Source organism: Dermacentor albipictus, chromosome 5 (assembly GCF_038994185.2).
Source record: "Dermacentor albipictus isolate Rhodes 1998 colony chromosome 5, USDA_Dalb.pri_finalv2, whole genome shotgun sequence".
NCBI classification, from domain to species: domain Eukaryota; kingdom Metazoa; phylum Arthropoda; class Arachnida; order Ixodida; family Ixodidae; genus Dermacentor; species Dermacentor albipictus.
Genome location: NC_091825.1, coordinates 74,710,516 through 74,738,473, shown reverse-complemented (window position 1 = coordinate 74,738,473; position 27,958 = coordinate 74,710,516). Strand labels below are relative to the sequence as shown.

At 45.8% G+C, this 27,958-nt stretch overlaps 1 protein-coding gene across 1 annotated transcript; it reads right to left on the bottom strand.

Annotated features, from left to right (window-relative positions):
- Window positions 1–1,000: 1,000 nt before the first annotated feature.
- On the bottom strand, window positions 1,001–27,958 carry LOC139060308 (uncharacterized). Its single transcript, XM_070539408.1, has 7 exons — window positions 27,926–27,958; window positions 25,242–25,346; window positions 15,395–15,589; window positions 9,251–9,409; window positions 7,166–7,332; window positions 3,525–3,719; window positions 1,001–1,131 (listed from the first exon to the last, which is right to left on the bottom strand). Exons 1-7 carry the CDS (start codon window positions 27,956–27,958, stop codon window positions 1,014–1,016), a joined length of 972 nt encoding a protein of 323 aa, XP_070395509.1. The 3' UTR covers window positions 1,001–1,013.

Sequence of the window (27,958 nt, the reverse complement as noted above, 5' to 3'; positions counted from 1 at the left end):
CCGGAATCCTCTAGAAAATTATCGGGGGGTAGTTCCTCCCCATGCACTGTGCTCTCTCTAAGAAGAGGTCTCAGGGAGCGGCCAAAAGGCCGGGAGCAGTTTCCCGCCGCGAACGCTTGTGGTCCACCGGCAACGCGCTCGAAGTGAAAAGAGCCCTAAATTTGAAAAAGTCCACTCACTGGCAACAATCTGGTATGCAGTTGGAGTTCACAACTTCACAGATCAGTCGGCGATGAAGTTTGGCACCCACAAGCAAAAAATCTGGTCAGAAACTTCCCAAGAAACGGTAGCCGATACGGACAAAGCATTGTGGGTTCTCTTTTACTTCGTCCTCTCCAATTATTTGGTAGCTTGTAAAAAGCCACTTCTGATTGTGATTGGTAAGGCGAAGTAGCTAATTAAGCCATGTTGTGACTACGTTTTATAACAATGATACGAGTGTAGTTGATGTAATTTTAAACAGTAACTACGTGTCTTCAACAGAGTTGACCACGCCGGAACTATTTTGAAGATAATTGCAATTTCTTGGTAAAGCCGTTTACATGCTCCTGTTTCATAACACTTTACTTGCTTCTTGGATTTTTTTGTGCCATTTTTACGGGTTATATTCTTTTGCTGCAATGCGCAGCTGTGTTGTCTCCAGCAGTTATCTTCCAGCAGTTGTCTTCCCATTCACAAATTCAAGACATTGTTTCGCAGGCCGTGCAGGGCCTTACGTAGGCCTTTTGTTACAAGAACACTTCCTGTTAGAGACACCGTGGCAGAACACAAGAATGAATAAAAAGCTGCATAAAATGCACATGTGACAAGCTTTACGCCAAGATTTGGCAGACTCATGCCCTTTTTAACAATAAAAGTTGGGTGCAGAACCAAAATTCGTTGAATGAACTGAACGAAAAAAATCAATATTGCAATAATCTCCTTATTGCGTGATGTGATTTTATTACAGTGATATCATACCATGATAAGCCACCACATGGCAACATATGCATCCTGAAGCGAAATGCTGATGATTATTCCAGTGGTATTCCAGCACCAGCGGCCATGCTGCGAAAGGTGGAACCTCGATCAGCCAGGAGGTCATATATGTGTCCACATTCTATAACTCTGCCATCTCCCATGACCACGACTCTGAAATATAATGACGACATCCTGAATTTTCTCGTACCGATTCGCTAAATTTGCCCGTGCTAACATGTCTGGTTTATTCTGTATGGATACCGTGAGACACGATGTTGTTTGTTCTAGCGACCAGCATTTATGGTTAGGAGTGCACTGAACGCATTACGTACTTAGAGATAGGAGCTGCATAAACGCGTTTAATTGCAGGGTACACTGAGTGTGTGTTTCCAGACTGTCGTCTTGCGTATATGATTCGATGTTCGAAGTCCGGTATCATGAAAGGGTTCTTTCTTCAAATGCCATTTGGACTATGTCTAAGCTACGAAAGCTAGAGCGACTTCTCTCACTGGTAGCATCCACGACGAGAAATAGTGCGTCATTTATGAACGAAATATATTAAGTACGCGCAATGCAAATTGATGTAAATTATGTGTCGTACTTTAGGTCTCCAATTATGACGTATTTATTGTACAAAATACGTCGGACATTTGATCCTGGTTACCACGAAATGAGCGGAGTAAGATGATTGCGTGACGTGACGACAGAGCACATAATTCGTGCTCACGACAAACAATAGCACGTCGGCTATTAAAGGCACAACTGTACAAGTATTGAGTCATTCGACGTGAATTTGCGTTTACCGACGTGGGTTGTAGTATACGAAGTACTTATCTTGCAGAAAACTATACAGATCAAGAAGAGCTGCACTTCCCAACATGGGGAGTGAGACGTATATGGCCGCCCTACTTGCGCAACATCTGCTTCGTTGCTTCATGTGTATGAAACGAAGCATAGCGTGCGCGCATCGAAAATCTATGGAATTATTCGCCGGCCACGATATACGCAGCTATTTGTTTACAGCGTCAGCTGTTACGGGCACTTTAGGAGTATTTAAGGCAGTTTATAGCTGTCTTTTTTCAAATGTGATTATGTATGCTAGAAAGTACCACGCAGAATGTTAAACTCAACCTGACAATTTAGGATGCATGCGGTGTTATGAAAAAAAACATCTGCGTTTCCATGAATTTAACATGTAAAAGATGGCACATTTTTTTTACCATAGAGCGTAGATTTGCACAAAATTAATGAAAATATATCTGACGTATACATTATTAGTAGAATATTTAAATTTTCCATATTTGCTTTGTCCTTCTAGCCCCCCAGCTGAAACTTCACTATAGCGTCTCCCACAAGTACAACTATGGATTTGTGGTAAGCTTGCCGCACCTAAATTAGCATTCTCAGACATGAAGCTCCGCGCCTTATGTACAAAATTGTGACATTACAGGTCTCCATGCATTTACATACTATAATAGCCAAATCTATTTCTTCTGTTTACTTTTATAATCTTTTTGAAATATGACCTACTATAACTAATGTACAAATGCCAATAAATGTTTCACATTATGATGTTCAGCCTCCCTTTCTAATCCTTCATTTTGGTTATTGGTATTTCTTGCGGTTGACCCACATCGGCATAAACTACTCACGGGTTTAGATGTTGACTGCAGCAGCTCTGCTCATCTTGTTTTTTTGTCTCTGCAGTTAACTGGCCACGACACGGATTTGAAGCCACAAAGATGCTTTCACCATGAAACACGTGCGACAGGTTTGCAATGTCCATTCATGTAATAGGGATTGTCTGTCGCGAAATAAGTACGCGTGTATAATAACGCCCTTGAAACAATAAGGTTGTTTAAGGTTGAAGGTATTAACGCCCCTGAAACATTAAGGTTGCATTAAGAACACTTTTCTATTGTTTTCCCTGAGTAATTCGTATCAACAAAAGCCTAATCAAAATTAGCCTTTCGTGGTGCTCTGAGTAAACATTGAATATTCGTGCAGCTCTTGTCACTCTGTACAAATGACTACATAGAAGAACGTGGTCATAGTTTGGTGAACGAAAACTGACGGATTTTTGAATGTCAGGACATCTAGGGTTCATTCCCGCTGACGCTAATGTCCGCACATGGCAATAGGCAACGATGCATTCGCCGTGAATTTCTTGCAATCAGAGCTACAACCCGTTCGCAGTTATTCTCTTGATTGCTCCAAGATTCTTAAGTGCATACCCTCTTCAGAAATGACGATCATGTGCGGAAATAATTGCCTGGAGCCACGTGTTCCGATATATGATCCAGTGCACAGATGAATAACTTGTATGTACCAGTTAACAAAGGTTCTCAAGGGTGAATGATGCGTGCAGTGAGGCTCGTTTTCATTCCTCCTTTCCACTGGGATAATTTAAGTTGTAACTCAAACGCTATAATGCCATCAAAGTTTTAGAATGGTTTACAAGAAAAATGCATGGGTCTAGCGAAACCATGCAGCTTTGACACGATTCAAACAGAATGCACGACTGAAAGGTTGTTTGGGCGCTATAAAGCAGGCGATGATCTTACCGGTCATAATCGAGGATTGTGTCGATGCGGTGTGCTATTGTGATTAGCGTACAATGGGAAAAGCTTTCCCGAAGAGTCGCCTGCACCCGGCGATCTGTTTCCTGGTCCATTTGTGAAGTGGCTTCATCGAGCACTAGAATCTTTGTACCTCGAAGCAAGGCCCGAGCGAACGACACCAGCTGTCTCTGGCCGGCACTGCAGTCGATAAAGTTTAAACAAAAAAGTAAAGTTCCAGAAAGGGCTACGCGCATCACGAGAAATGCCCGCAACCTGTCAATGAACATTTTTTAGTAAAATAATGTCGCAGTGCCATTACTTATGATAACATTGTTCAGCGACCTTGTGCTGGCTATGCAAACACATAAAGCAAGGAATATGGCAGAAGAACGGCACCATTTACGTGATAGTAGCGTGTTTTCTGTGACGCGTTGTAGAAATGCATTTCTACAACGCGTCAAAAATAAATGAAACAAACAAATAAGGGGATTAGGGGGGGGGGGGGCTTCGGGTCCCTAATACCAATTAGGCATCTCTCAGTGGACATCACTGAATCTCGTACCAGCTTTGAGAAGTGCATGGGGACAAATTAATTACAAAAAGAATATTCCACATTTTTTGATGAGCAACATTACCAAGAGGAAAGCACCGCGAGTATAGAGCGTGTTGCAAACGCTAGTGATAAAGCCTTAATGGTGGGATTCGCTTTCAATGTGAGCAAAGCAGAAGACGTGGGAGTACGGGAAATGGTCTTAAAAAAAATATGGAAATGGTTTTAAAATGGTCTCATGCTCTCAGTGACTGCATTTTTTGCGTATGCTGAGCATAAATCAAGATATGGTCTTTATATTTGAAATGCTATCGGTAACTCAATGCACCATGTAGTGCCGTAATTTCTTGTAGGTGTAATCTAAACAGCGCGGATGACGCTGCATAATTGAAGAATTTGTTACCGAACTATGCAGTGTTACTCAAAGTGCTTGTATGCCAAAACTTACGTACCCACTTGGATCTTGCCCACACAAATCTAGGCCATGAAATCATTCGATACCTTTGTAACAAATACGGTTGGCTGTTCTCAAGTAAGCGATCTTCAGCAGAAAGTTTGGTAACGGGGTATGGATTGAAATTGACAAACCGCGGTTGCACTTAAACGGCCCCTCACCTGGTCTGGCCATCTTGAGCTGACAAGCGCAGTGCATGCAATGCGCGCTAACGATCGTGTCTGCTGAGTATTACATCACTACGCGCCGCGGAACGCGGTGAAATTTCAAAGAAAACACCATTTGCCCTCCTCCTGGTGAGCAGCGCGCTCCCTGCCGGAGAGGTGACATATATGCTCAAGTGCGCCTACGTGCATGTCTGCGCTGTGACGTCGCTGTGTAATTTCGTGCTTCAATAGGCAAATTACGGCTGAGAGAAATAAAACACACAACCAGAATTCGAGCGTGTTTCCGTTTAACTTCGTACCATAGCACGAGAAATGTACTTCCGTTTCGTCTGCTTGCTCCCACATCGTTCAGTCGCGTGCGCATACAACTAAACTGTGTCCTTTTCCAATGTGTTCCAGCCCGCGATCATTGGGCGTTATAGCGTAAAAATATTCCAATATCATTTTGTTCCAATCTCCTGACGTCAAATATACGTAACCGCTGACGCAAGTATGGGGCGGTGAACCGCAGCGTTGCCTGAACCGCCCCACCAAACGCTCTCCTCGTTTATAGGAGGTCACTTTTGTTAGCTTTCAAAACCAATAAGATTGTCTACATTCAGGGGTTTTTCTTATCGAATTGGCTGTCAAGAGGGGATGAGCACGGTCAAGTGGCGGGGGTTTTGATGGGGCAGAGCCAGCGCACTGAATATAGATAACCGGATGAAGAGGGTGGTGATGGTGTCTGCGATTGGCCCGCTTTCCCTTACTTAGCGTGCTGTGGCTTTTTTAAAATCGTGGCCCCGTGCAACGGAGTGTTGAAAATGCTGCTAAGAAGGACCCTCATCAAAGAAGAATTGGCACAGCGATGTCGTATACGTGCCGAAAGGGCTCGATAACGTTATATGGCCAAGCAAAAAAGTTTTGTTATACGCAAATAAATCAATACTCTCCGGCAAGTGCGAGTAGTCAGTGCCTGAGTGAATTGCGGCAGCCATCTATTCCTTTCAGAATGGGGCAGTCTTCGGCTGTTGATGAAAAGTCCTATTTTGTTCGGCATATTAATGCATCTTTAACGCGTAACCGCCCCTCTGACGCAATGAGTTTTCGTGGTTTTGTGACGTCGAGTGACAGAAAGGTGAAGTGAGTGCAGCCTGAAACCTTTTGACCGATAGCACAGGGTTAATGGTGAAATGGCGTCGAATCAGAAATAATTATTCTTTTTTTGTTCGGTAGAATCATGCATAATCAGTTTATACATGTCACGTCAGATTGGGGGCTACTAGGGTTTTCGTGACGTCGCATGACGAACAAGCGAAGTGGGGGTGGTCCAAATAAGTTTTTGACCTATCGCAGCGCGCTGATTGCAAAATTGGCATAAGGAAGTTTGGAATAGCTTTACGTTATAGCGCCCGGGCTCATGACTCGCTTGTATCTCCCGCATTGTTCGTGTAGCACTGACTTATACTGCAAGTCAGGTGTTCTCATGCACAACGCAGAAAATTGTGTGCCGACGAAACGAGATAAACGCAACCGCTTGCTCGAGAAAGACCGTCCTCGGAAGTGCGCAGCGCAACAAAAAAGCGAGGGGAGAAATGAGGAGGTGGGGCCTGTGACGTTTGCGTCTCGCAATTCTCGAGCTCCTGTATGGGACAATGCGGGAAATAAATTTTGATTATGGAGGCTAGACGTGATACGTGGAGAGAGTGTCTATTTTGGCGGTGACGCTCGTGTCCTGAAATCAAGAGTTTGCGGCACCCAAATATTTCTATTTCAGCTATTAATGAACTTATTTGAAAAATTTCTTGTGGTAGAACGCTCCCAAGACGTCGCGCAACAACTTGCAGCCTATACCCAAAATTTTATGTGTGGCCTGGCGAGGGCCCATTTAGCATTTGCTTCACATGCCTCGTTTGCAAGCGGAACTGGTTGTGTGTACTGGGTTCGCATGCATTTTAGTGCATGATTTTTTAATTTCACGATGTGCTTTTCGACCAAGCCCAGCAGCTGCGCTACCAGAACTTGCAGTTCGAGTGACTGCGAGGGGTGGAAACAGACAGATTTCCATGTGCTGTAGATGCGACTCCTCCAATACAAACAATAAAAAAGTTGATGCATATTTAAGAAGTACATGTCACTCGCACAATTAGACGGTTAGATAATCCATGATAAATTGTCAGTGATCCTTGCGACAAAATTGTTTTTGGGTGCACACGCTGTTTACAATGCACTAAGCACATACGCGAACACTTGGAACTGCTCCCATGAAGATCTGCAAAGTTCGAACACGATAAACTATTTTAGCCCTGTTGTGAGATGTAGATATTTAAAGAGTGAAAATGCTTGTGAAGACTAGTCTGGCTTCTGATTTTTCAGTATGTTGCAGTAATCGATGTAATAATGATCATTACTTCCGTGAGTGAAAATATTATGACCTTATATGCCTATGACTAATCCGGATAACCGATGAGTAGCCTGAATCTTTCACACGTACCTTAGGTTTTCTGCCTTTTCAGCTATTAGAAAGGACAGGCCGCTGGGGTTGCTTCTCATAAATTCTTCGAGTCCCACTTTCTGCAAGGCACCCCAAAGCTCTGAGTCAGGCATGCTACCATGAGGATCCAAATTTTCGCGCAGAGTACCGCAGAACAATGATGGGTCCTGTGAAAAAGTGAGATATATTGTTTCAACAATAGATATTGACTTTTGATTCATCACTGCTATCATCATCAGTTTGTCTTTGTAAATTGTCTCCCAGTAATTTTCGAATACCCTTGTTCTAAAACCGGTTGCGCAAAGGCTGGTTGATCCTCAGTAATGGATGCGAGGCTGCGCTGCATTGCTCTAACATAACAATACACATGCGAAGGAACACGATGACATACATGATGAACCGCAGACAAAGAATTGTTTTATTCCCAGTTCTACGAAGATGTGCATGAAAGGCAACAAAGATATGGATGAAGGAAAAAAAAAACAGTCACAAAACACAAAGGACAAGAGGAGAGGTGTGAACCTCTCCTCTTGTCCTTGGTCATTGTGGTCGTTGTGGTCTTGACTGGTCGTTGTGGTGTGAACCTCTACTCTTGTCTTTTGCGTTTTGTGACTGATTTTGCCCTTCAACAATGTGCCAACTGGTCCGGATTTCAACCCTTCTGCAAAGATATGCAACACAGATGTTCCTGTACAATTAGTGTTGCTGTCTTGCTTTGGCCTTAAATTAGCAGCGTAATTTCCGATGTAATTTAGTTTAGGCGTGTATGTAGTGTCTGTGTCTGGTTAGAGCCACGCAAAGCATATTCGCATCCATAGCCGAAGTTCTGCATTTGAACGCATGACCCTGGGGAGCATAAAACTATTTCAAACTTTATTATTCCAATTCAGCCATCAGCCCACCGCGATTGGTCAAAAACTTTGAACCACCCCCATTTCACCTGTCTGTCACCCGGTGTCACGAAAACCGTGATGGCTCCACATCTGATATGTCGTGACACACTGATTATGCATAATTTGACCGAACAAAACAAAAATATTTATTTCTGATTGGACGCCTTTTTGTGATTAGCCCTCGGATATTGGTCAAACGCTTTCGGGCGCCACCCACTTCGCCTGCCTGTGACGCGATGTCCGAAAACCACAAGAACTTGCCGCGTCAAAGTGATGTGAACGCGTTAAAGATGAATTAATATCGCAAATCAAACTGAATTTTCTTCTGAATAGCTGCAAGCTGCCCAGTTCTGAAAGGAATAAAAGATGGCTGCCGCCGATCGCTCCGGCACTGGCTATTCGCCCCTGCCGGAGAGCCTAGCTTTATTTGTGTGTCAAAAAGCTTTTTTGCGTTGCCGTGGAAGGTTTTCCAGAACTTTAGGCACGTTTACGACCTCATTCTGCCAAGTCTTCTTTGCTAAGGATTCGTTTTAGCGTCATTCCTAAGCTTCCGTTGCATGCCGCCGCAATTATCGACGAGCCACCGCAAGCTATGTAAGAGAAAGAGGACGAATCGCAGACGCCGGCACCAAGATATTTATCCGGTTATCGATATTCAGTGCAGTTTGTCGGCCCCATCGAAGCCCTCTCCATTTGAGCATGCTCCTCGCCTCTTGTGAGCCAATTAGATAAGACAAGCCGCTCAGTGCAGACAATGTTATTCGTTTTTCAAGCAAACAAAAGTGACCTCCCATGAGCGAGGGGGGGATTTGATTGGTTTGTTCAGACAACCCTGTGGGTGACCGCACGATGCTTGCGTCGGCGGTTACGCAAATTTGACATCAGGAGATTGGAATAAAAACATATTGGAATAGTTTTATCTTATACGCCCCTAGGGCCCTCTGACGTAAAAATGTTCTGTATGTTGTATGCGGGATTCCAATAAATGTATGCACTGTCTGTTTCGCTTTCCTGACGACTTGAAGCCTCCCTTACTGGGGTACGACCCACTGGTCCTTGCCCTGCACGGCCGCTGGGATTGGCCCGCATTCTTGCTGACGGACGCAGATGCCAAAAAAAATGCCCACCGACTAGAGGCTGAGAGCTTCGCTGTAAAAAAATAACAACAAATATCTCGCTTCTTCTGACTTACCTGTGGTATGATGGCTATAGCCGAGCGGAGCCTCTTAAGTGACACGTCGTAGATATCTGTGCCGTCGATAGTGATCGCACCGGATGTCCTTTGAATCATTCGCAAAAGTGCTAGCACAAGTGACGACTTTCCAGCACCTGTTCTTCCTAGGACAGCCACCTGGAATGTATGGACATGGGTATATGCTAATAATTGATTGATTGATTGATTGAAAACTTTATTGTTCCACCGAGCTGGGGTGCCCACCTCGTAACATACACGTAGGTAGGGGGGGGAGGAAAAAATCTTGCTTGAAAAAACAAACAACCACAATAACAAATTTTAGTCTGATTGCGCGCTTATTTGGCGGATTTTGAAATTGTTTCTTGAATGCTATCTGGGAAGCATTTTGAATTGCGCACCACATATATATGTACCTTTTTTCAGCTTTGATAAAGAGATTATCATCACGAGATGTGTTCCGAAATCACTCTCTATTTGTCTTTTCACAGTATCTTAGGGACAAACAAGTTTTCTGATGAAGTTCCAGCCAATTGAAGAAATTTAAATCGAACAACTCATACAGTAGCATTATTCTAGCGCAATGTTATTGCAGGTGACTGAACGCCAATACCACATATACTAGCATAACCTAGTGGACATGCCGTCCTGGTCCTAAATTATATATCATGATAGTGATGCTACGAGTGTCAGTAATACAATTTAGCTGCCTGTGAAGTCGCTTACTAACGCATATTAGGGCAAAAATTGACACTCATTTTACCATACGCCGAAGAGGGTGAAGGCGAAAGCCTGCGCTGGAGATGCGTCCATTAAGTTACTTGAGATTTTCATTCGAATGCATTCTTGATTCTTATTGCTAAGTTTCTCCCACCAAAGGTCGGGGGTTCGAGTGCCTAAACTGAAGCTGGCCTAATTAACCGCGCCCTAATTAACTTCGGCCTAATTAAGACTAAAGGTCGCAGGTTCGATTCCCACCAATGGTTGAGGGTGCGACACCCACCAAAGGCCGTGAATTTGAGTGCCCTAATTACCTCAAAGTCAATTAACTGTGCCTTAATTAACTTCGACTTACCACCAAATGTCGTGCTTTGGACTCCCACATAACATAGAGGGTTCGACTCCCACAGAAGGTCATGGGTGCGAGTGCCTGAATTAACTCTAAATAATGTTTCCTATTTTCGGAATGATGAGCGGCATTGGATGCTGCTGTGGCAGGAGACGACGAGGAACGCGCGCGCAGTGGAACAAGCGCGTCTCTGTACGAGGCCAGCTCACGCGACTTTCAGTACCGCACGCCGCGTTTTCAAGGCCACCATCTGATGAGGCACTTAAGAATGAGCTTTAGCTCGAGCCGAACTCCGACGCGGCCTATCCCTGGCCCCCTGGCCCATTTTAATGAAATTTGTTGCATTTGAGAGAGAAAGTTAAATTATAGTGGCTGTTGTAAGCGAAATTTTGATTTAGGGCCTAAATATTGTTAAAAGAACTTTCAAAATTTCAAAAGTTTTAAAAAATAGAAGAACAAAGTTTAGAATTTAATAGCTCTGCATCAAAAAAGAAATATTTTGGTTTTGTAAACGGCATCAATTAGATTATTCAAAGTGGACAAATTCGATACGGCAATCTTACGTGAATTCGTTACGTTGTGTGCGAGGGTTCTGCAAAACTTACATTTCCATATTAGTATATTTTTTTCGGAGTCATGTGTAACATATAAATTTTGTCCGTTTTAGATGTACTATTAGCTACAATATATATAATTGTGAGATCAATTTTCTGTGCTGAGTTACAGAGTTGTAAACTTGACAGTGTCGTTTTCTGAAAATTTGTGATCTTCGCAAAAGTTTAATAGAAAGCGGACAACCTAAATCAAGAATTTGAAACCAACTGCCATATATATTTAGTTTTTTTCTTTTAAATGCAGCAAAGCTAACAAAAATTTGGTGCAGTGGTTGCAGAGAAAAAACGAATTCTCCTTTTACATGTATTTTGAAAGGAGCACAGGAGCTATGACTCCCGCTTAGGGCTTTCGCTTTGATAAATATTATGTGTGGCTCTGCTATCGCAAACACCAGAGACCAATGGAGCTGGTGGAAGGGCAGTAAGGTAGTGCGAAACCTAACTCAAGACACACGAGTGGCGGCATTGCGTCCCTAAGGCGTCCACCAAAAGCATCTACTACGGCGTCCGCGAATCGCGTGGCCAGCGCCGTAGTAGTCGCCGCGGTTTTCTCCACTCTGTACAGAGTGGCTGGCGAAGAGGACATCGAGGCAAACAGAGCCGCCGCCGGAGAAAAAACGCCCCTCCTCCCTCGCTTGATCCCCCTGCCTCGCAGGCCATAGGAGAGCGGCACACACCCGCCCACGTTCCTCGGTGGAGTGCGCGCCGCTCCTTGTCCCCCGCTAGGCTCCACCCACCCTCGCCGCGTCGCTACGCTGCGCGATGATTTCCAAGCGAATGTTCCACTAGCGTCGTGGAGCCGAGTTTCGCCGTCGCCGCGAATTTGACCTTCACTTGACCGCTGCTGCGCCGTAGCTTTGACAACGCATGACGTGACTTTCCGTGCAGAGTTCCATCGCCGCTGGCTCGGCGCATGCACTCTCCGCAGCTGGGTTGCCGCCTGCCCAAGTGACTCGCCGCGCGCCTGGCTAAAAGGAGCGTCGCGCTCGCCTGGTGAGTGGGAGCTATGGCCATGGATGAGAGCGAGGGTGTTATATCTTCTCTGAGCGTTGCGCGGGAGGCTTTGAGCTGTCGTTGCCAGGCGGCGTCTGACCACCTCACGGATATCGCCCGCCAGGTTGCTTCACTGGATAGGGTCCGGAATGAAACAGGCGTCGCAACGTCGAGGTCGAGATCGATGTAGCGACCGCATTCGCGCCTGTCCGTTTGTGCTTCGACGCTGTGTGTCTTCGCGGGGTCTCCTTGTATGGCTAGCACTTGCGCGTTCCCTGTGGCACAACAGGCGTGGCTCTGTTGCCTGATCCCAAGCCTAATCACTTTCCTACCCAAGCCTAATCACATTCATATCAAGCCACCTACCTAGGCACAGCCGTCATACCTAGCTCATAGGGACCAAAGTATAATAATGACAGCTAAACCAAAGGTTAACCAAGGGACACCAAGACTTAACCAGGCTAAACCAAGCTTTCGCTTTGCATATGTAGTGTTAGCTGAGCTAAGCCGCAGCGAATTTTTTTAATACTCTGCCTTCACTCTCTCTTGGCTCTCTCACCCCCAGCTCGACGAAGCTGGCGACGCTATGAGAAACCCAGCGAGGTTCTAACAGCTGCACTGTAAAAGTAACAGGCCTGCGTGGCACACGAAGCCGAGTCCCATGGTAAGCTGGAGGAGAGGCTCCATAGGAGATTAATTTTCGGCACCATGCACTACTGAGTATTCACGGCGAAATCTATTCGCACCGTTTTCACGAGAACGATCTGACCGGTTCGTCCGGCGTCGACGGCGAGCTGTGGGTGGCGCTGCACCTTGTCCTGCTCTCTATACAGCGGTCTGCTCAGCCCGATGTTGCCTGGTTGCAGCCGCGCGCGCAGGTCTAATATTCACGTCTTCAGCTGCGGTTCGTACCTCGCGAGGAGGCGCCATAATGTGTGCCGAAGAGTAAACGCACGTCCCCAGACACAATGGCGCGCATGTCACATTCCTCAACACGTGGTACGGTGCGTTGCTGCTGTTGCTGCTGATAACGATGGCTCATTGGCATCCTCTTTGAAACGGGGCGGCGACAAATAGTCACGTTGTGTGCTTGGATTAATCTTGTCCAGTTACACGCAGCATGCAACTGCAAGATGAAAACTGCTACACATCGGTACACCTGGTGCAATATAACGGATCTGCAATGCAAAGTTTGTAGGTATCTTTGCTGTGCGGTGCACATGTCACATCGCGTGTCAAATGGCACGATACGATGCTAATCATTACGATTATGACTTAATGGCATTTAATTTGAAACGGGACGGCGAGAGTCACCTAGCTAGCTTGAATTAATGAGGTATGCCATACATGTTTTTCATTACATCAATATTTATACATCTGCATAATCTTTTCTTCCTCAAGAATTCTCTATCAACGTTGTACCGCTAGTTATGCAACGGTTACATGGCGTGCCCCTGGAGTAATAATATCCAACTGCAATGCAAAAGGGTGCACGTACAGACGCTACGCGACGCGAATCTCCCATCGCAAGTGGCACGATGTGATGGTATGATGGTGATGATGATATTTATTGGCATCCCCTTTGAAACGCGGCGGTGACAGTCACTTAGCCAGCTTGGTTGAACCAGGTACACAATATAGATTTTTTTCTAGCATTCTTGTACACATCTCCTTAAACTTCTTTTTCTTTCTCCGATCTTCTTTAACTGTCTTGTACCGCTACCTGTGATTCTGCTACACGGCATTCTACATGGTGTAGCAATATGCAAATGGAATGCAAAGTGTGTACGTGACGACGTTACGCAGCACTCACGTCACATTGCGTGTCTCCTCGGGAGCTAGAACGCGCTTGTAGGGCCCTTTTCCGCTGCATGCTAGCAAGCGCTGGCGTGGCTCGGTGGTAAAGTACCTGACTACCACGCAGTGGGCCCAGCTTCTAACCAGGAGGGAATTGGGCATTTTTTTTCTTCACATTTCCAGTGGTAGGTGTTACGGACACAGGACAACGGTGGTGGCGGCGGATGCGGGCACCATCGCCAACCGAAACCAGTTATTGGAATGTGCCCAGAACAGCTCACGCTGTAGCAATCCACACGTCGCATTTATGTTGGTGCACTCAATTTCCATGTTAAACTCTGCCTATTGCAAACCATACAAAGCATCGGACAGCGGCAGCTTGTGGGAATTTCCCGGTATTTTGAATAGTACCTTGTAAAGCTACGGCCCTTTTATGACATCTATATTTTAAGGTAAGGCAGGACAAGGCCCAAAATAATTCGTGGCCGTTACACCCGCGAAACATTTCAAAAGAGAGTCTACTGAGTATGGATTGTTCACAGCTTACACCACGGTTAGGACAAGAAATCTGGAACACTCCATGGAATGTTTTTTTTCTTTGGTAGACCTCAGTCACACTGTTACTTTAACCAAACTTCGATTTGCGCGGCGAAACGATGCTGCCGCTGGACAGCCGGTGCAGTGTAACAGTAGAGAAGCGTGCACACGTGTGTTATAATAAGTGCCAGTTGCATCTACTGTCCCGATGCGCATCGTCAGCTGCATCAGATTTATAGGGCGTACTGATCCATAATAAAAGTAATAAATAGGGATAGGGTGCCTCACCCACGTCATCCCTGTTTATAACCTTTATGCCTCTGTGTGGTACTTCATCAGTCAGCCCCATTCTTGATTTTTTGATCGCAAATAAGAAATTCCGCAATTTGGTCTGCGTCGACAGTTAGATGGTAACATTCCTACTGAGTATGAATTCAGCCCCGAGTGGTCTGATATCTTGGCTATTTTATGTCAATCTACGCAGAACCTGTTGCGCTCAGTCACTCTTATCGGGCATCGCATTTCTGAGCAAGGTTGCAGAGGAAGGATTTGTAGTCATTGCAGTTTTGTGATATGCTATAAGATATTGTGCATGCAAAATTATGCTCGCGAGAGCGCCAGGTCTGAAATGATAATGTAAAGCTCCGTCTGTTAAACTTTTTATCTCGGCAAACACACTGACTGACTCAGTCACAATAGGACAATATGGCTTCCTTACGATCGCCTATGGTGTCCCTACGCATACTCTCGCGTGCCCTCAGTGCTCACGTTCTCCGTCTTTTCCTCTATTTCCCTTTTCGTCACACCCAGTGTAGGGTAGCAAACCGGATACTCGTCTTGTATACTTTCTTCCCTTTCCTATCCTCGCTTTTTCTCTCCCTCTAGCCTACGTGCCGTCATATTGTAATCTTGTAGAATTTACAACCCACCTGTAACACGGCGTTACAATTACCTAAGAAACATACGAAATCGCTCATCTAGGTATTTCAAGGCGCAGGCTGCGGACAGTAACACCTGTATAATGACCGCATTTAGGAATTCGCGTAAAGTTGCACTGGATGGCACTTGAAAATACGCATGCATGTAGCTCTGTTTTAACTTTACTTTGCACACAGTAGAACAAAAAGCACTCACCTTTTCTCCGGCGTTTGCCTCGAAGCAGATGTTTTTTAGAGTATCTTTTATGACGCCAGGCTGGTAGGATGCACTGAAGTTCTCGAATTTCACGACACCCTGACTGGGCCACAAACCGTCGTATGGCTCCAGGAAAAGTCGTACGTTCGGCATGTTTAGTTTATCAGAAGGGAGCTCTATTTTGCATGAGGTATCCTGCGTAAAAACAGACATATTTGAACATTTGTGCCAAGCGTTATACCACCTACGCCAAAAAAATTTGTGGTACAAATTGTACGTCCATTGCTTATATTAATACAGAGAGTGGTAGGGCATTCAGCTTTCGGCATTTATTTAAAGTTTTTTTTTTCAGAAAAAAATCATTTTCTTTTATCACCGAGAAAGTTAAGAGCTCTAACTTGGAGGTAAAAACAAGTCCGTTTCATCAGTGAAATGGCTCTTATCAACAACCGCACAATAATAAAATAAACTTTTTTTTTTTACAGACTTAGTTCATTTGTCAAATGACTTTTTTTTTTTACAGCGCCAGCTGCTAACCCTTTTTCTCGCATCTGCTTGTTTGATCAAGTGCATAAAAAGTTCCACAACATTTTTTTATTCAATGTAAACATCAAGGGAATCGAGTTTGAGAAACAGCGCTTCTTCGCAATATATAAACGTCTCGGAGAATCTGCCCACATATGACAGATACAGAAGTGTCAAAGAGAAAATAAAGAATTATCCAGAATCAATGTACGTTTGGAATCTATGAGAAGGGAATCATTCGTGGAGCTGGTGATTAAACACTGTGAGACCGCTCATTTTCTACAGCGCGTTTTGCAGTATAGCAATTAAGTCTTCGCTCAGCAGGACGTAGAGAACACCCAGCAGGCCACCTATATATATACGTTACCCACAAACCGCGGATTTCACTGATTCTGCGGCCAGCCCATCTTTCACCACGCCATATTCAGGATCGGCACAGTTCTCTAGTCCTCTTTCTCCGAGATTGGCTCGGTTTTACTCAGCAAGAAACAGACCAAGAAGCAGACGCGCAAATCCCCGGGAATAAAAGCGCAGGAAAATTTGCTTTATTAGAAGAATTATGCACTCGAAATTGTATATTTATTGCATTGAGAATATTTGCATACTTTTAGTCGTTTAGCGGCGCAATATTGTGGGCAACCGGGCCACGCACCACTGCAGCGTATCTTTAAGGGTAGTGCCTATGGCTATAAAGGTCGACTAATTATGTCAGTGCTCTTGCGTGTGTGAGGTACTCAGCTTGAACATTAACAGCAGCAGCACTCTGCGGCCACGTTCATCAAGGTCTAGGAGCGTTTGCAAGAAGCCTTTGTTTTTATATGCCGAATAATAAAATCTAAAACTGAGCAGTGGATGGTGGAACGGGCATACGGGCGGGCTTAGCTTGTTCACTGCAAGCAAACCAAACTGCGGCGTGAACAAGCAAAATTCACCGGCTCGTGATTGGAAATATTGGTGCTTTAGAAGGCACCCTCCACCAAGGCATGGACGAAGGCTCGCTGTAAATTTTCAAACATTGCTGTTGACGAGGTAAATTCGGGGGTGGCAGGTGGTGAGAAGATTACGCTTTCAATAATTGTCTCAGTGGCAGCACGCGACACGGGACGCAAATTTGTGGAGGTAACCATGACCCTAAAGAATAAATTCTGGAGTATTACGCGCCAAAACTAACATATGGCTGCTGCAAGACATGGTGAGGCGTGCAGACAGGACACAAAGCAAGAGAAGTGGACAACACGGACGCCTTGTGGCCTTGAGTTAATTTTTTTATACAGATAGATGGCAGATTTTCTAACTAACGGCCATCTGTACGCGTTTGGTGCAGATATACCAAAATATGACAAGCACAGATGCGTACTATACATTATCGCAGCTTGTTATCAAATGGCAACACACCACTTTCGCGTTTAGTACTAAAATGTACAACTTCGCTTTTGCACATTTGTTTACGAAGCGTTTAGTAGGCGCAATAAGGCAGCAACATTCTTTTACAGATGATTTGTTATTATATGGCTCCATAGAGGGATTAGAACAGCAGAGCCTGCAAGTATGCATTGGAGGTATGTTTGAGGAATGAACACGTTCATTGCGATTTACTGCAAGCTCGATTGCCAAGAGATGGAGAAGCAAGAAGCTTTTAAATGGTGCGAGTAAGGATGCTCAAACAGCACTACCATTGCCGAAGATGTAAATACTTCAAATAAATGTCCGCATTTTCTATTGCTAACCTCCTTCGTTGGAGGCTGTATCCGATGTTGCTTTACTGGACCCGGCTTTGCTACAAAGACCCTGAATCTTGACAACTGGTGCCACGTGTGAAACTTATAATTTGCAACAGAACATATTGGAAGGATGAGCAGAGCGCGGGTTGGGGGGTTCGAGGATCAGAGCTACTTAAAGCGAAAAGCAACGTTCTCGTGATCCGTTTAGTTGCTTATCATCATCTTCTATCTGTTCAGCTATTTCGCATGCCACCTGAACACGTGGCATGCAAGATCGCACCTGCACGCAACTTGCTGTCGCGACACTTGCTACGAGCCGTCCCATGGATGCCCATGGAGCAATTGGTCAGAGGCACAGGACAAGACCTATCATAATAAATCTTCGAAGGAGTTGTGCCGATATTCTGTGCATACGAGCGGAGTTCCTAAGGAAGGCTCATGCTAAAATCCGAAAGGTAATTTAGTGTGCAGTCCAAAAGGGCTCTATGGCGAAGTACTTGTCACGAATGGTTCGGAATATTCAGCGAAGGTCGATATTCTTGCAGCAAATTTTGCCACGAGACTGTCAAAACAGGTTCGTCGTGACAGCGGGTGAAGATACTTCCGCAATTCAGCTATGAGACTGTGGGACGCAGCGCGAAGAGCTTACGCCATGGTACGCTTTATTTAAGGCGGCCAGCCATGGTGCCGTGGGATCTCTGGAGCGGCCGTTTAGATCGAGCATGCTAGCCTGTTCGAATTTCGCACTACATGCCAGTGAGCCATCTCCATCTTTACCGGCTCTGGAAGCGATAGCCGTGCCACTACAAGATCATTGGCCAATTTTTATTGATGTACGCAGAGGCATACGTAAGTAAGTACTATCACTGGCTGTGCAGGTGTGTCCACAGTAGTTCAAGGAAAAAAACGCATGCCATGAAAACTCGCGAGTGGCAACGTTTTCCTGCCGCAGTACGAATGGACCACAGAGCTACTTCTCGCGGCATGCCACTCGCCGCAAATGGTGGACACCAGTGATGACCAGCCGATTCATTCACTTGACGAAACACCTCGGGGAACTACGCCCTACACCCCCCTCTACCACCACCGCCATTTTCACCCCTCTCAGACACATTGATTGCAGCTGAGATCGAATTGCTTGCTTGTCACGGTGGTAAAAACAGTCGCAAGTGGCGGCATGCCAGCGTTGGCACGTTCTGTCCCATGCGGCATACCGCGCGCGCATTCCGGCCAAGCGTGCATGCACCTTATGAGCTGCGACGCGACAACGGTGACCGGAACGACGCTCTCGAGCAAAATAAAGGAGTACCCGCCGTGGTTGCTCAGTGGCTATGGTGTTGGGCTGCTGAGCACGAGGTCGCGGGATCGAATCCCGGCCACGGCGGCCGCATTTCGATGGGGGTGAAATGCGAAAACACCCACGTGCTTAGATTTAGGCGCACGTTAAAGAACCCCAGGTGGTCAAAATTTCCGGAGTCCTCCACAACGGCGTGCCTCATGATCAGAAAGTGGTTTTGGCACGTAAAAACCCAAAATATTAAAATAAAGGAGTGAAGATCGTTTGAGTGTTTCGCCATTCCAGCAACAGGCATACTCCCATTCTTTCTTACCCTCTACTGTCTTTGCGGAGTGGTTGCGCATGGGCCCGCTGGGAAGCTGCCGATGTCAATAGCCCTTAGCGCAGCTTGCATCGGAATGACGCACCGCTGCCGGCGCTTCGTAACTACCCTAATTTTTTCTCAAAGACAAAGTGCTAGCGAGTTACCAGCGCTATTCCGTATAAGGTGTGTTTTTACCCTCTGTCGTGAGCCGATCCAGAAGATAGCGCAACCAAGAAAAGGCCCTAGGATCACTTGTCGCCGTGATGTTTCGGATATGCATGTGTATATATGAGTGCAAATAAAAAAATCACCGCCCAAGCACTCCTTACAGATTGTTAACCAGTGAAGCTGAAATGCGTGAGCCCGGTATTTATCACGGGGCTAATTCGGACAGTTCATTAAACAACGGCTTCGTAAGCTGTAGGATCTTCGGTACGCAGTTGCTGCTTGCGATTGGCTACACGAGCCTGTTCTTGCCTCCGAACTGAAGCATCGGCACGGCCTAGATTAGCTCTTTCCTGGTCCTGCTCGTGGCGCTGCTGATCGAAAGCTGCCTGTTCCTCAGGAGTATGTATGACGCATGACCTACCCATTTTCGCATGGAGTTGCACCGGAGGGTTTTTCGGCATGCAGGAGACAGACTGACGGACGGACAAATCGGCTAGCCATATACAGCTTCGCTGTAATAAACACGTCCGCCGGTGAGATTCGATCATGGTACCGCCAACATAGAAGCCGATGACTATAAAAATTACGACACAATGGCATGCCTGAAGAAGCAGAGTGGAACATCCTTGCGAGTTTACCGCATGTAGACAGCTCGTGTGGACGATTGGCTCCTGTACTGAACGCCGACGGTTTCGCGTCGGTCTCACTTCCTTGCAGCGTCCATATGCGACGCACGCAACATCACTGGTGGCGCTCTTTATCATGCCAATGTTGTCGCACGTTTCGTAGGTGACAGGGCGTCCAGCAGTAAAAACTTTAAGTGCGGTGTCGCGCCATAATGGCGCACCGGCGAATATTTTGAACATCGGTTAAGGAGTCCAAACACAATGATGCACCTTGCTACCGCAGCCAACGGTTCGTGCTTCGTATAATATACAAATATATCAAGTTGTCCGATGGCCGAACTTGAATAGAGGGCCTCCAGCACAGAAGCCCGGTAGTGTAGCCATTACACCATGGACGCTTTTCCCATAGAGCGGTGTGCCTCACAATCCCACCTCAGTTCTTACATGTCAAAACGCGGAAATTATCTATATATTAGACATGAAATAATGAAATGAAATGTGGGCCGATCTCTGAAATAGTGCAATATAAAATTGTAAGCCGATCCCTAAGATGGTTTACACTAAAGATGCGTGCAGATCCCTTAGTCAGTGCAGAAAACATTTGGGCTTCCGACGCTCTATCCGCCGGCGCGATAGAGTGCTGTGCGCAGTGACTTCGCCATTACTTCACCCTCAACTCCCTCAGGAAGACTGCAGCATGGACTTCCACTGGAGGTGGGATCACTTTTCAACTTTTCATTTTTCTCTTTATTCGGCGTTGGTGCGACAGTTGCACTGTGGTTCGACGCTTTATCTCCGTCAAATAAGCACACGACAGAAGTTTCGCTCTTCCAGCATTACTAAAAGGCGAAACACTCTCCACTTGTTTTATTGCCCAAGCAATACTGCTCGAGATTTCCGCTCTTGGCCGTCGTCTCGGAGAATCGACCATTGACCTTTAGCGTGAGCCATGGAGGAAGGAAACTGAGGAGAGGCCCTACCCCCTCCGAGCGCAAAGAGAAAAGTGTGGAGGAAATGACGGAGTAGGTTCTCCTCTTTTTTGCTCATTTTTTTATTTCTTTGCCGTAGCGGCCACGCCTTTCGGGCCACGATGGGCACGTTTGCGCTGGTCTCCGCGTTTTGTTGCACTGCGTTACCTGCACCGCGCTCTCCCGGATGTTGCTGTGGCCAGGTGGGACAGGAGGAACTAAAGTTCGTGAAATGAACGCGCACTCAACGCTGTACGCAATGTACCTTGCGACGGCAATGTCAACGGACGAAGGAATATCCGCGTGAAATATTGCTCTTTTGGAGGAATCATGCTAATGTGCCATCGCACACCGAAACCGATGCGTTTCAGAATCTGTACAATGAACGCCTTGCAGGTCAGTGATTCCTGCTTTTGATAGCGCATATGGTGCGTTTGCGGCAAGTAGACGCATGTTATGAATATATAGTTCGTGTTCAGTAGCAACTTGCTTTTGTGCATATTAAAACACATGTTGCTTAACTGTTGCTTGTTCCTCGCAGTACTCGCGAGAGCACGTACGAAGTCTTTTAAGCTGAGCGCGTTCGAGGTTCATGCACACCGGCACAGGTGCACCTCAATACACGTGCTGATAGAGCGTTACGCCGAATATGTGCATTTTGCTGCCCTCGGCACCGTGTGCCTGCCAGCCGACGCGTCATCCTGGAAAATGGGAAAGAAGCGGCTGCTTTGACTTAAGGAACGAATCCTCCCTACCGCGGGCGTATCTTATCTGTGCGCGCGAGAAGCGCAGTGAAGTGAAGCTTAGCGGATGCGCTGCAAAAGTCGGCAAGGCTCCACAGAACGTGCACCTGCGAACACATCAAACGGCTGTTCTATGGTTGCACGTCGGCCGGTTCCACGCGCGTACTGTTCTGCAGCTTGCGCCGGCTATACTTTGGTTCCGTGATGCTTCACTTACCGTGGTAAGTGAAGCATCACGGAACCTTAGGCCGCTGTCGTATCTCAGGCCGCAGTCAATCAATTTAAACGCGAAGTCAGAAATGACGTTTTGCCTCCGCGCCGGCGCGCTGTCGTAGCGTTCACCCGAACTTTGTTCAATAAAGCAGGACGATTCCTCAAGCGAGAATGTGTTTGTGCTCATAAACTCCGAATGGATTGCAAATGGGTCGATGTGTCGTACGTGTCTCCAGTGCGTTCTTGCAGTGTGCAGTGAGAATGCGTGCATATTTTTCGTATCGCCAGAGGTCTAGTTCGGAAGATCGTCTGAGCGCCCCAGGAAGTCCAAGCAGAGAAAAGCAAGTAGAAGCCAGCGATAAAGGTGACCTTTTTTTAATATCGCGCAAGAACTGGGCAGCGGCCGGTACTCGCGGTTGATGAGAATAGCTCATTTGGCTGGCCTGATAAAGCATGTTTAGTTTCATAAAAGCCGGTAAAAGCATCCGATTCGACCTCACGGCCCAATTCGCGACGTTCATTATTAACTTCTTTCAGCACGACTTCGACAACGGTAATGCATTGAGACATCGCGATTGTGTGTTGCTGCGGAGCGCGCGCGCCCGCGCAGCCCGGTTGCGCGCGGATCGGCGTGGTTTCGCGAGAAATGTCAACAAGAGAGGAGAGCTGGCCCGATAGGCGGAGCAATGCCACGAGCAACGGCAACTTCCGGTTTCACTTAAGCTTCACAAAGAGTGACGTCTGGGCCTCTTTTGAGTTTCTTTCCTCCGTGGCGTGACCTACGTGTGACGTCATACTAGCTGTGGAAAAGTTGTCGCGATCGTCCCAGCGAATCCTCCATGCTGCAGCTGCGCGCCGCTGCCGCGAGGGGCGCTCGCTGTACGTGACGTCACGCCAGCTGTGGAAAAGCGGCCCCCCCAACTCGGCTCGTCGCGATCGTCCCAGCGAATCCTCCACGCGCCGCTGCCATGGGGGAGGCACTCTCTCTACGTGGCGCCATGCCAGCTGTGGAAAAGCGGCCCCCCAACTCGGCTCGCCGCAGTCGTCCCAGTGAATCCTCCACAGTATGGCGGATGATGTGTATAAGGTGAAGCTGCAATGATGTGCTGCAGCTAAGAAGCGGCGGCGTGCGGAAGAAACGGATGAAGAGCGGGACCAACGTTTAGCTAAACGGCGTGCATATTATGCAGCCAGGGGAATGCGTTCAACATCTCTTGATCTGGGTGCATCTACAAGTAGCATGCATGTTCTCAGTGCTGACTAAAGTGCTGACGCGACTTTGGCGACACCTGATCGTTCGACAGCAAGCATTATGGATGCTTTAAATGGCGACGAAACTGCATCTACACGTTCGATGAGCAGTATGGAACTCTACAACCTGAACAGAAGATTGCATTCGCAATTCACTAAGCTTTGCCAAGCTAAGCCTCTGCCAATGTTTTTTTTTTATTGCGACACCAATTATACGCACACTACAGGCTCATTTCGGCCGTCGCCGTCGGTGTCGCGATTGCCGTGATGTTGCGTGTGAATTACAAGGGCGATAACACCGCCTCCGCTCGCCCTTCGTGTATGCTCGAGTGAGAGCCCGTGAGGAGAGCCGACAATCACAGCTGAATCTCGCCCTCGCGTAAAGGAGGAAAGCGGGGAGGAAGCGCGCCGTCTTCTGTGACGCGTGATTCACCCAATGTTGCGAGGAAACGGCTGGAGGGGAGGGAGGGGGCAGCATTCTACTTTGGCTGCAACTGCGCATGTTGCGGCTGCGAGCAGTCGGGCGGCCGTATTTTGGGTGCGTCGGCGGCTTGTAGCTTTTTGCGTGCCGTGTGTCCTCGGCGCTCCGTTTCTGTTGCAGCGATAGACAACAAGAAAGCCACTTCGCTCGCTGCTACTGCCGCGTTCTTCACGCCAGCGTTTTGACAGCGAGTGTCCGCAATAATCGGGAGTTTGCTGTGCGCGCTGACACCATTCTTCTTAATTTAGTTAGCAAGCGAATGTTTGCAACTTGATACCTGCTATAAAACTATCATCCTTACTTCGTATGGATGTCTGCTAGTTTGCTATCGCATTTAATACTTCGCCTTTCGGGCGATACAGCGACTTCTTTTCTTTTTCCTACAGCGTTGCTCCAGCCACTGCTTCCGCGTTATAACTCCTGATAGCTTATTTTTTACTGTTCATCTTCTCTTATATTCAAGGAACGAAAAAGTACGCTGGAGCCTTTTTTACAGTGAAGCTATCAATAGCTAGGATCGCAGGATTTGTTTGTGGCGTAACGTCGACAGAAAACTGTCATCGTCAATTGCTCATACCCCCAAATGCAATGGCTCGTGCCACAGTAAGGCAGACGTTACAACCACTCAGCAAACTGGATGGAGCAGTGAACACATTCTTTAGACTGGCGCATACAGTATACAAAACGCAGTAGTTCTGCGGAAACCCGCAAGGTGGAGAGAAGTAATAGATAAAGGGAAAATCAGACATGCACCCGTTTGTAGCAATTGCTACAAAGGAACTCGTAGGGGTGTCCTTTGTAGCAATTGCTACGATCGGGTGGACGTGCGATTTTGCCTTTATTCAGTATACAAAACAGCATACGTTTCAACAAAGAACGAATTCAGAATAAGTGGCGAACCACATAATTGATGATAAAGCTATCCTGCACCTACATGCAATGCGAAGCTCGTAGCGCTCCCCGCATAAGCCTCCCGGTAAAGATTGTTGTTGCGCAAGCTGCCGCAGCCACGGCAGCTTGACTGTAGCATACGATGCAGAAAGTACCACAACTGCAATTTCAAACGTAAAAGAAGAACCCGGCTAGCAACTGATTTGTGTTGCGACAATGCTATGGGAAAGCCACGTATAGTGAGGACTCCTGAAGAGCAGCATGCATACGATTCGCGGCGAATTAATTTTCTCTGTGCGGTCCACTCTTGGTACACGCGCACGAAGTAGCGGCTCAAGCCACGTCGCAGGCTGTCGATATGTCTTAGGCTAACAATTAGGCAAAGTGCTTGAGAATGTCACCGCTCGAATAATTTCAACCTACGCCACAATGGGTTATCCTTATATAGTTGTCGTTTTACAGCTTCGATTATCAACCACCTTCACTGCGTAGATTGGAAACCATTTTTGTTTCATTTAGTGATTATATACTCATTTCTAATCAACAAAATAGACGTAATTAGGGTTTGCAATATTTTCCCTATTTATAAAGAAATATATGTTAGGAGTGTTCAAAACGGATTTGGACAGTCCCAGAGAAGTCATGCAGGGTTGTCTTACCTCTTCAATAGGCAATTCCGTATATTCCAGCGCACGCTCCAGCGCCACAAAACCCAGAACAGCCCAAAATAGGACCATGAAGAAACCCGTCATGGCAAATGGTACCTTCATGCAAAGAGAAGATTTTAAATATGACGAATCTGCGTGGATTTCAGTTAGTTTCTAAGTGAAGTGCCTTACAAAAATATATGCACTGCTGATATAATTATTGTTCACCTGTGAAGGTTCTTAGTAATGCAGCAGAAATGAATAAATTATTCAAGAGCTGTTGCACATTTTTAGGACCTATTATAGGTTAGGATAATAAAAAAAATCTATTTAATTGGAGCGTTGAACTAAATGGAGCGAAACGTACCCATTTAACGCTATTAAAACTGTGAGGTGTTACGTGCGAAAACCCCGATATGATTATGAGGCACGTCTTAATGGGAAGCTCCGGTTTAGCTTTGGCCACGTGGGTTTCCTTAACGTGCACCAAACGCCCAGTACACGGGCGTTTCTGCATTTCGCCCCCATCAAAATACGACCGCTGTCACCGGAATTCGATCCCGCGACCTCGTGCCTAGTGTTAGTACCACAACGCCGTAGCCCCTAAGCAACCACGACTGGCAAGAATGTTCTAAAAAATTACAGGGTCTGCTAAGATCTATCGTAACAGGTGAGCGGCGAAAGCCATTTCAGTCATTATTAGTCATTACTGGTCATTACTAAGCATTTTTGGTAATTTGTAATGAATTGCAGTCGTTACAAGTTGCCGTTAAACATATTGGTCATTTCGTGTAGTCATTACTAGTCATTACAAGTCATTTCAGTCATTATTAGTCCTCACTACTCGCTACTAAGCTTTTTTAGCCATTTGTAATTAATTGTCGCCATTACAAGCCGTCGTTAGAAATGATGGTCATATCTTAGTCAGCCGTAGTAATTACAAGTCATTCCAGTCTATATTAGTCATGACAGGTCATTACTAAGCATTGTAGTCATTCCTAATCAATTGTAGTCGTTAGAATTAGTCTTAGGCATGATGATTATTTCGTAGCCATTAGTAGTCATTACAAGTCATTTCAGTCATTATTAGTCATTAATAGTTATTACTAACATTTTTGTCATTTCTAATCAATTGTAGTCGTTACAGGCTGTCCTTAGACATATTGGTCACTTTATAGTCATTACGAGTCATTTCAGTCATTATTGGTCATCAGCACTCACTACTACGCACTTCTAGTCATTTGTAATCAATTGTGGTCATTACAAGCCGTCCTTAGACTTGTTGGTCATATCATAGTCATTAGTAGTCATTACAAGTCATCAGTTACCATTATTGGTGATTACTAGTCAGTAATAAACTTTACTAATCTCTATTATAACGTTATCGTTCACGAAGTGTCACTATCAATCAATTTTCATTCTTTTTTCTGTCTTTAATCTGTCTTCGTATGGCGTGATGATATTTCGCCGGAGACTCCGACGCTCAGGTCTGCTGACACAAACTTCATCATGAGCCTAGAAAGGCTTTCGCCTTAATAAAGGTTGTATTAGTCAAGATGATTTACAAAGGGGCCGCTTGTATATTCATAATTATTTGAGTTCACTTAGAAATTTATATTGTAGCAGATTTATATAAATTTGCTGCCTTAAAATTAGGCTACTAACGAAGCACTGGTCATGTTCACTGGTAAATAACTTCCATGCCATGTAAACAGCAGCCATGAAATTACCGATCTTAGAAAAAAAGAATGCGAAGCTGTGAATTCCTAAGCTTTTCTGCATTCTAGAAATAGCATTTGACGAGATCCTATGAAACCCTTCTGTTTTCGGGGGTGCAAGAAAATAGATAAGCTTCAGTAAACGTGTATTAATTAGCGTATTCACGTAAGATTCTTAAGTTTCAACTATGTAAGTGATGATGACGAAACTACATTTGCGAACCGTTGTTGCCTTCTGATGTTGCACGCAGCCGTTTAGCCATAGTGTCGCCGCAACAAGGAAACCAATTCCGTAATGTGCAAAGGAAGCAGATACGTGATACTATGCATTACAATGGAGAATGGGAGCAATAAAATAAAGGAAATGAAGAAAGACGCTTGAAACAGACTTCTACGAGACCACCATGGATCACATTAATTATGCAATCCCGCAGAGTGGTGCGTGAATGAGTGGATACGTGGGCTCTTAATTTGCACAGCCTTTCTAACCTGCAGCAACATTGCATTATATCAGAAGCGTATCACATTTTGAAACTTTGCTCCTGGTGAAAGGCTGGAGCTGCGATTGGTGTGACGGGGCATTAGAAATCATGTAGACACAGCTTAGACGAAAAAAAGAATAAAACGGGGCAATGGCGGGCAAAACTGTGCTTTGTTGAGTCAGCTCTTCGTTGCTCCAATTTTCTCTCTAGTTTTCTGGCATGAAGATCTGCCAGTGATATAGAATACGGAAGCTTACAAAATCTTCCATATGTTGCGTATTTTGATAGATTCAGCACGCTTTCTATTTAAGAATCGCAAGCGAAAGAGCAATTTAGTCAGTTCAAGGGGATTGTCTGAAGATGTGGACACTATTTGCATGATAAATTACACTGTACATGCAGCTAATTAAAATATCCGCGACTTGCCTTTCAATGAGTAACTATGTTACGTTCGGAAATAATAACAATGAGCATCAGTCAGGTCAAATTTGCTTGCCCGGAATCGGAAGGCCAGTGCCACTTTGGCCAT

Bases quoted from the DNA above. Each gene is read 5' to 3' on its own strand.
- LOC139060308 (XM_070539408.1), bottom strand. From the start codon at position 27,958: ATGGCCAAAGTGGCACTGGCCTTCCGATTCCGG. The intron at 15,590-25,241 runs GTAAGACAACCC...GTTTTTACGCAG, and splicing joins CGGAATTGCCTATTGAAGAG to GATACCTCATGCAAAATAGA. The intron at 1,132-3,524 runs GTAAGATCATCG...ATTATATTTCAG, and splicing joins ACAATCCTCGATTATGACCG to AGTCGTGGTCATGGGAGATG.